This window comes from Amblyomma mixtum, chromosome 9 (assembly GCF_055824585.1).
Source record: "Amblyomma mixtum isolate Tamu chromosome 9, ASM5582458v1, whole genome shotgun sequence".
NCBI lineage: Eukaryota > Metazoa > Arthropoda > Arachnida > Ixodida > Ixodidae > Amblyomma > Amblyomma mixtum.
Window position 1 is genome coordinate 115938967 of NC_143020.1, and position 9832 is coordinate 115948798.

General features: G+C 49.2%; 1 protein-coding gene across 1 annotated transcript; it reads right to left on the reverse strand.

Annotated features, from left to right (window-relative positions):
• Positions 1-32: 32 nt before the first annotated feature.
• Positions 33-3383, reverse strand: Gart (trifunctional purine biosynthetic protein adenosine-3 Gart). Its single transcript, XM_089561591.1, has one exon. It carries the CDS (start codon positions 3091-3093, stop codon positions 109-111), a length of 2985 nt encoding a protein of 994 aa, XP_089417717.1. The 5' UTR covers positions 3094-3383; the 3' UTR covers positions 33-108.
• Between the last annotated feature and the right edge of the window lie 6449 nt (positions 3384-9832).

Below are 9832 nucleotides of genomic sequence, written 5' to 3' on the forward strand. Positions count from 1 at the left end.
TGTAAGCCAGCTAAATAAGAATTCCAGAACAATTTTATTAAGCAAAAATAATTTTTTAATTCATCTCCTTCGTTAACTTGGTTCACAGGATACATTCATGTAGCCACTTCAGTCATTTCTGGCGAAAATAATCTTGCCATCAGGTCGCAGAGAAACCTTCCCTTGCGCCACCATTTCCATGGCTTCTGGAAAAACTCGGTGCTCGACCTTCTTCACACGCTCCTGTAAGGTTTCTTCTGTGTCATCCACCTCTACAGTTGTTGCTCCCTGTGCAATTATTGCCCCAGCATCAACTTCAGGTACCACATAGTGGACAGTGCAGCCTGTGATCTTGACACCAGCAGCCAGAACCTGCCTGTGTGCATCATGCCCTTTAAATGAAGGCAACAAAGACGGATGGATGTTGATGATCCTACCATACCACTTGTTTATGAACTCTGAAGTTATGATCCTCATGAAACCGGCCAAGCAGATGAACTCCACTCCTGCTGCTGTCAGTGCTTCATGCAGCTTCATGTCATACTCTGCCCTTACTTTGTAGCCTTTGTGGCTGATAACCTTGGTTGGAATTCCAGCTCTCTGAGCTCTGCGAAGACCTTCAACGCCGTCGACATTTGAGATGACAAGCACGATTTCAGCAGCACTTCGTCCATTCATGTGCTCGATGTGGTCGATAAGGGCCTGGAGGTTTGTTCCTGATCCTGAAATCAACACTCCAAACTTTCTCTTCACAACTTCATCTGTGCGGATGTTGAGAGATTCTTGGAAGTTTCGGACATTCACCTTAGGCGATCCCTCTTCTATGGTCAAGATCTGCCCAACAATCCGTCCTTGTCCTTCTGACTCGTCAATTATGGCTTGAGCATCTGACGGTGAGGCAATGGCAACCATACCAAGGCCACAATTGAATGTTCGCAGCATTTCTTCATCCCCAATGTTGCCTTCATTGGCAATCCACTTGAACGCCGGCTGGATGTTCCAGTTGTTACAGTCCAAGAAGGCACCAAAGCCAGGAGGCAACACCCTGGGTATGTTTTCAGTGAGGCCACCACCTGTGATGTGGGCAAGGGCTTTGATGTATCCCTTTTTCACAGCATTGAGTAACATCTTGACATAGATCTTGGTAGGCTTCAGCAGCACTTCACCAAGTTTCTCCGACTCTGCAAAAGGTGCTCGATCAGTATAGCGAAGGCCAGCACGCTCTACAACTTTGCGCACCAAGCTGTAGCCATTGCTATGGATTCCTGATGACGGGAAACCAATGATTACATCTCCGTCCTTGATGTCAATCCTTGGTAGAACCTTATCTCGTTCCACAGCTCCAACAGAAAATCCAGCCAAGTCATAGTCTCCTATAGCATACATCCCTGGCATTTCTGCTGTTTCACCACCAATCAATGCACACTTCGCCTGCCGGCAACCTTCAGTGATTCCAGCTATCACTTGCTTGGCGACACCAGGATCCAGCTTACCACATGCAAAGTAGTCAAGGAAGAACAGAGGCTCAGCACCTTGAGCAAGGATGTCATTCACGCACATTGCAACCAGGTCAATCCCGATTGTGTCATGAAAGTGGAAGCTTTGGGCAATCTTCAGCTTTGTGCCGACACCATCAGTACCCGAGACAAGAATAGGATCTGTGTATCCAGCAGCTTTCAGGTCAAACAGCCCACCAAATCCACCAATTGATCCCATTGTACCAGGCCGCTTTGTTGAATCTGTAAGCGCGGTGATGCTCTTCACCAGACGGTCACCAGCTGCAATGTCCACTCCAGACATGGAATACGTCAGCGGGTCTTTCTTAGACACACGGCCGATGGCTCTGAAGGCTATGTCATGTCGAAAGAACTTGCCCTCGAAGTGCACAATCTCTGCACCAAGCTGTGCCAGCTGCTTAGCAGTTCGGAGATCGCTGTGAGTAGCCAGACAGACCATGACTCGTCCTCCAGATGTCACAATGTGGTTGTCACGCTTTGTTGTTCCAGCATGAAAGATCTGTACACCATGTTCCCTGGCTTTTTCAAGGCCTGTGATAATTTTACCCTTCGGGTAGCTCTGTGGGTAGCCGCCACTAGCAAGGACAACACCAACAGCATACAGGTTTTTCTTCCAAACTGGAAGGGCTCGTGGAAGGTTGCCTTCTGTGCAGGCCAGCATCGTCTCATAAAGGTCGGACTCAAGCAAGGGCAGGACAGATTCAGTTTCAGGGTCTCCAAACCTGCAGTTGAATTCCAAAACTTTGGGGCCAGACTTTGTCAACATGAGCCCAGCAAAAAGGACACCTACGAACTTCCTTCCATCTTTGCGCATTCCGTCAAGGGTCCTTTGCACGACCTCCACTCGAATTTGCTCCATGACTTGGTCTGACACCAGGGGGCACGGACAGTAGGCTCCCATTCCACCTGTGTTAGGACCCTGGTCGCCATCTTTTAGTCTCTTGTGATCCTGAGCTGGCGGCATTACGGCATAGTTGACCCCGTCCGAAAAGACTAGCACCGAGATCTCGTCTCCTTCCAGAAGTTCCTCGACCACGACGGTGTCTCCGGCTGACCCAAGGACCTTGTCCTTCATGATGGTGTCGATGGCAGCAATAGCTTCCGTCTTATCAGCGGCGACAATGACCCCTTTGCCGGCAGCCAGGCCACTTGCCTTGACGACAAGAGCGGGGAAGTCGGCGTTCCTGATGAACGTCTTGGCGCTCTCTGCATTCTCGAAGTTCTGATACTGTGCCGTAGGGATGTTATGCTTGGCCATAAAATCCTTCGAGAAAGCCTTGCTCGCCTCAATTTCCGCCGCCTTGGCGCTGGGACCGAAGCACTTGACGCCGGCGGCTTCGAGATCATCCGCAAGACCGCGGCACAAATACGCCTCCGGACCGATGGCCACAAGCGCGATGCTGTTCGCCTTGCACCAGTCAACCACGGTCTTGTTGTTCTCGACGTCGATGTCAACGTTGACGGCCTTCGATTCTGTGCTGGTGCCCGCATTTCCTGGCGCAACGTAGATGGTCTGGATGCGGGGCGACTGCGCGAGCTTCCAGACGATGGCATGCTCGCGGCCGCCGTTGCCGATAACCAGCACTTTGTCGTACATGGCGACTGTCTCCGTGCCGCGCGCTAGCTTCGTAGAGAGACGGCGACGACCAGCCCCTCACTCCTCGGCACTCTCCCCGCAGGCCCCGTGCGAAAGTGGTGGACTGCGAAGCGGCTCTCGGTGTTCGCTTGTCGCCGCCGGGTCTGGAATGATGGGAACTAGAGGCAATTGAAGCGGCTCAGACCATACGCGATAAGATTAGGGACGACGGGCCCCTCCGTCGACGCGACAGCGGTCAACGCGCGGACAACAGCGTTTCTCCTCCGCGCGCCCGCGGGCACGCCACGCGATTCGGCGATAACAACTCGGACCGGCAGCGCCATCCGATGTCGGTATTCGCCACAGTGCTCTATCACTTCAGCAGTATCACTCCCCGTTGCTTCTATGCCTAAGAAGTTACATAATATCAACTTCAAACTAAAATCTGCAGATTGTCTTGCTACCTCATAGCAGACAACCTAAACTGCTTCTGAAAGTTTTAAACAAAAACTTGTTATTTATAGTTTTATTTTTTGTCCATAGGTGGCGTGTGCACTTGTTGAATTAGAAATTGTCAGCACTTGGTCGTTGGGTTTTGAAGCGGGCATGGCAACTTCAATATTTAACATCTCTAAAAACTAACCGAACTTAATCGCTAAGTCAGCGCCGCACGCTAATGCTCTAGGCCAACTGCGCAGAGAATCCTATCGTGTGAGCTTTCGTAGCTATGTCTGACCACGCGTACTAGCGCCAGAACCAGAAGAAGCGACCATGTGACGAGGAGCGCGGTAGTTCATGTTTATTCCTCTGGCTTCTTTTTCCCGCGAGCTCAGCTATCGCTCGCGGGTCGCGGTGTGTCCTTGGCGCCTGAAAGAGGAGGAAGCCGTCGGTCGGGTAAAAGTCTACCCGGCTACCTGCTAGGAATACGGAAACATCGGAGCGCGGTGGCGTTGCGTCTTTCCTGCCATGATCACGATGCAGCTGGAGTGCAGGCGGCCGCGCGCGTGTAATCGAGGCCCTCACGAATCACGATTACACTTGCTTTACTTGGGCTGAATGGTCTGAGCGCTTGCAGCGAACAAAAATTAATCCGCAATTCGTTGGCGAATGTAATGGCGGTCTGGCGTGGCATAACCGGTTCGGCAATTGTCGCGCTACAGTTAGAATGGCATGGTGTTACAGAAAAGTAGACAAATTTTCGATCAGTGACTAAGTTTGGAGGAACTGCTTTGAGGAACAAATGCTGCGCTACTCAGGAACGGTCACTTGTTGTATTTCCTTTTCTTGCCGTGTTTAATTCGTGCTATATAAGCGCCTGAACAATATACTTGGCAGGTCGTTTTCGTTCCTTTGATTTTTTTTTTTCTTCGTGATATGTCTTGCGTGAAATACACCCCATTCCAATCACTGTGAGTGGTTATCACTTGACATAAAGGGTGAAGTTTTTATTTTGACCGCCTTTCTTCCATACTGTAGGAACACATGTGGAAGGTAGTATGTTCCGCTAATACCTATATTCATCTTACAAAATAATTAAGGCACCACCAGTTCGACATGCATCGACCAAATAAAATGGACGACATAGAAGGACAAATCGCGTCCGGAAATAGTTATGTATTAACTAACGATTTCCGGCTGCAAAGTGGCACTTCTACTGCTGCCATGTAACTTGTAAGGCAGTTTCTTGAACCGAACTTTCTCAGTACAAAGGTCATGAAGGTCAAATGTTATCATGCGAACATTTGATAAGGCGCGGCTCCTCGCAAAAGCCGCCCCGAGCTGATTACAGCCGGCAGCCACAGCGGAGATTTAGCGAGCTGTACCGAGCGGGCGCGGAAAAGGGAACATTATATTTGGCTGACCTTCAGAGCCTTGGTTTCTAAACTCGCCATGGTCGTTTCTTTTTCCCCTTTGTGTTCAAGGACCTATTTTATTCCTGCAATTCTTATACATGAAATTATGACACGCAGGACCTAATGCAGCACTCTGGAAACGAACAAATGCTAACCCGCGGGATCATTGTTTACGATGCGACAAACCTGTAACCTGGCCAACTGCAAGGCGCCGTTCCATTTTGCGTAATTATCAACAGCAAAACTCCACTAGCTACCGTGTTTTTGCTTGTTCCTCTCGACGCTATCCAGTCCTTACAAAATTGGTTTATCCTGCCAAAAGTAAAAACGATCTGATACCAGCCTAGCGCGAAGCTGTCGGCACCAAAAAACGAATAATATCAAAGGCACGTGCGCATGTGGTAACACCTGTTCCTAACGCGTTCTGAATGCACTTTAATTTAATTATACCTCGAAAGTTCTAGCGACTCTTTTCACTTTTAGTGCGGCTTTTCGCTCTTTTATAAATCTAGTCAGGAGTTAGCACTTAAGGATATTTTGTTGCTGTTTCCTTACTTGGCCCCTGTGACGCGCAAGGAACGGCAACAACAAAAGCTCTGCAGAGGTTTCCTGTATGTGCACACAGAGAAATCCCGGACAAGAACTCACGAGTTTGTTTTTTTGTTTTTTTTTAGCTGCCCGGGACAAAGGCTGGCCGCACCGAAGCCTGCCAGTTTGTTTAGTGAACCGGACAAAATCGCATCAATGTATCATTATATCTGCAGAAGGGTAGAAATGCGGGCCAGTTGGTACATTGTAAATGGAGAAAAACCAGTCACACAAGACGAGGGACAAGAGGCGTGTACACTCCTCTTGTCCCTCGTCTTGTGTGACTGGTTTTTCTCCACTTACAGTCACTATACCTGCAGCGTGAGTGATGAGTTTGTCGCAATTTTTCGTTTATAAGCCCTAGCCTATCTTCTTTACCAATTCCTTCGCTCACCCATTCGCGCCGTTAGGCAGGAAGAAAGGGTAGGTGGTGGAAGCTTCCAAGGAGGGAGGGTGTGGTAACCAAGTGCCCTTTTCCAAGCATTTCCCCCCTGAAGAGCCGAGCGCCGGGACGAGAGATATCCTTTAAGGTGGGTCAAAAAGCCGCCCCGATTAGCTCAGTTGTTAGAACGGCTTCTACGATGCAGCAGTGGTTCCGGGATTAGAACCCCTGTGACCAGGACGAATTTGTCTTTAACTACGAAGTTTCCATGGAAGCTGTAGAGCTTCCCTGTGTGCCCGTATGGCTGCCAATGGATGGATGCCAATGAGCAATTAATCCCTTATAACGTTTCCTCTAGCATACCTGCTGGGGACGGGAGTAAAGGTGGACGTTGGAAGAAAAAAAAAATGCCGTTGGTATGACTCTTCTGGGGGTACACAAATTCGCTGCAGGAGTATAGAGAAGCATGGGACTGTAATCGCTTGTATACCTGACCATTCTTTCCTTGTTCTGCCGTGTACTGTGCGAACCGGACCACGGATTGGACAAAGTCCGATAACATCGAGTACTTCAAGCTCTTGCAGATCGACGACATATACAACAACAATGGAGAGTGTGCTACGCTGTCGAGAGGCGCCCACGAAAATAAGCGCGTCGCGTGAGAGTAGCTGTACGGTCTGGCTATCGCGAGTTTAGTCTGGCGTGTTCTGATAGAGGCGCGATACGGTGACCGCCCGCGCAGTGAGTGTCGTTCCTTATCGTTATCTTCCGCAGACGGAATGGCCAGCCCTGGCGAACGTCTGCTTTCGACACGAGATATAACGGCGTGACTGGACAGAATTAATGCTCGAAGGCTGCCGCAGAGACGATAGCCTACGCAGTCGGCGCTCTTGCGTGTACAAAGACCTTGTGAAAGCTAAAAAGAACAAAAAGAACTGGATTAATGTTCGTTTTGAGGAGTGAAAGGAATGAGACAAACGGAGAGAAGTTGGTACTACATATCGAGCAATACGTTAATTGGCGGACGACGAGCACTTCTCATTGTCCCACTTTGAAAATAAAATTTAATTTGATAGTTGCGTTAGACCGGTTGTTCTATGTTCTCCCGTGTGCTGTGCGACGCTGAGCAGATTAACACCGCCGGTGGGCGGCCCCGGTAGCACTGTGCCAAAGTTCGTTTGTCCAGTAGAGTATCAGCGCGTGGGTGCACTCCAAACAAGAAGACGCCTATAGGGGAGTATAAAGAGAGTTTCTCCTCTAGCCCGCCACCGTTCAGGGGCGCGGTGTACTGCCCAAGTTCCGCAGCAGATTTCGATAACTACATATACGGAATGCTGACTCTTCGCAACGAAGGTATATTCCCCATGCAAAACGTAATAACTCGATGCAGTTAGCAATGGGAAGAGGCTTTTAAACGCGGCACAGGCGCTCCTAAGCTTAGCTAACAGAGGCGGTTGAAACCTCGTTTAAAATCTTCGTAACTGCTACAGCTTCGCATGTTTTAGAGAGGGAATTTGTTTCCGTTGCCAACTGTAGGTATCCCGTATTTTTAGTGATGGAAATCTACCCCAGGGCTTGGGCAGCACACCCTAAAAGGGTGTGCGCTCACTCTTTTTTTTACTTCTTTCGTGCTCAGAGTTTCTAGAGTGTTTAGAGTGCAGACTCTATTAAGATACCATATGTAAAAAACGCACGCCCGCGGCGCACTCCAGTCAGATACCGGCGCTACTTCGCAAACAACAGCCGTGCGCATGCATCGTCCTGTCATAAAAACATAAAAGAAAAAATGGTATACATAGTAAGCTTAGCGGCTTGGCGCATTAATCAGCGTGAGCAGGTTGGCATGAGCGGCCGAAACGTCTTCAGTGGTGCGACGACAGTCTCAAGGTTGTCCGCAGCTAGGCCTGAAACGCAGACGGCCGCTTTTCTCTCTTTTCCGCAGTCTATTGGGGCAATTAAGCGCTCACACGCAACGCACACCGCCGAAAGTGCCCGCAGTTGCGGTACGGCCATAGAGAAAGACATTCTTTCTTTCTCTGTGGGCTGTTCCAGCGGTCTTTGATGCTGGCTGGGTAGACGGATTCGAAGCCTCCGGTGCGACCGACTGCCACCTCTCCCATCCACAAGACAGGTATACCGTTTCCCTGCTCATCAGCCGCCGCCACGACCAAGGAGGCGACGGGGAAGTACTCTCCAACCAAAACATTTAAAATCCCGACGTTTCGGAGCTCACGCTGAAAAACACGCGCGGCGTATACGTGTAAACGCACACAACATACATCTGAAAGCGACTGAAGAAGCTTTAAGGGACGGCGTAGATGGGAAACTTGCGCTCGGGAGTGCAGTCAGCGTCAGCGCCTGCTCGTCGCATAAACTTACCGACATACAGTGCGATGCGATGTGAACAACCTGACGCGGGTGAAGATACGAAAGTCATTTGCTTTTCTATGGAACTGGGGGTTCAGGATGCAAGAAGGAAGTGAAGCGCGTGAGCGACATAAACGTGTTTTTCACATCTTCTCCCAAAATGAGGTTGACGTCGAGACAATATTTCATAACGTAAATTGTGAGTTGATCACCGTGCCATCGGATCAGACCGCGTGATGAAGTATGCGAACGAAACATCGAGTGAACTGTAACACGCGTTTCAGCAGTTCGGTGTCCACTGGTAGCAAGGCGTCTTTTACACTATTTTTTTCATTTTCATACATTGCAAACTCGTGGAATTTAACTGATCTCGTTTTTCGTGTCCAATTATTGAAACGTTTTCCCAATTAATAAAGCGAATGATAGCCACTAGTGCATGGAAGTATAGGCATACGTGATTGATACACCAATCGGCGTTGCGAGGCAATTAACCGAACCATTGAAGATTGGAATGGCCGCCGCGGTGGCTCAGTGGTTAGAGTGCTCGGCTGCTGACCCGAAAGACGCGGATTGGACTCCGGCCGTGGTGGTCGCATTTCGATGGAGGTGAAATGATAGAGGCCTGTGTCCTGTGCAATGTCAGTGCACGTTAAAGAACTTTAGGAGGCAGAAATTATTCCGAGCCCTCAACTACAGCACCCCTCTCAGCCTGCGTCGCTTTGTGACGTTAAACTTCATAAACCAAACCGACACTTGGAATGCTCTGCTGTCCGGATAGAGTGCTAGGCATTTCACTGTAATAAGAGACTAATTACTTCATTGCATCCACACAACCGCAGTCATACGGCCACAAAGACAGCTTCCACTGAAACTTCGTAGTTAAAGAAAAATTCGTCCTGATCCGGGATTCGAACCTGGGACCACCGCTTTACGTGAACAGTCGCTTTACCAACTGAGCTAACCGGGACGGCAAGCTTATGATAGGGCGAGAGTGAATTGATCAATAACCCGAAGCGGAAACAGTTTTGATCAAATCTTTTAGGTGAATCCCCCAAGGTGGAGTAGACTTGTAACAAGGCGCAATTACTCATTGGCATCGACCGAAGCGCAGCCACACGGCTACAAGGGAAAGCTAAACGACAAATTTTTCTTTGACTACGAAGTTTCTGAGAAAGCTGTACAGCTTTCCTTTGTAGCTGTACCTGCGGTTCGGTGGGTGCCAATGAGTAATTACTCCGTTATTACAAATCTACTCCGCCTTGGGGGATTCTCCTAAAACACCGGACCAACTAATTAAACATGCCACTTTAATTACCGCGTAAGTCAGGTTCCCTGCTTCTTTGACTTTTTACCGGCGTCTCGCTTCCATGATAAACGGACTGAAAAAGGGTCGAAAACACAATAGAAAGCGGCGCTCTAAGTGATGCGTCTTCCGCCGGTACGCGCCGGTTTAAGAAGAACCACTTTTTTAAAGAAAACAGAAAGAAATCGCAGATAACTCCAAGTGAAAGCAGTATCGATTAAATGAAACGATAAGCGTTTATGGCGCTCAGTCGACTGGTCCACGCGC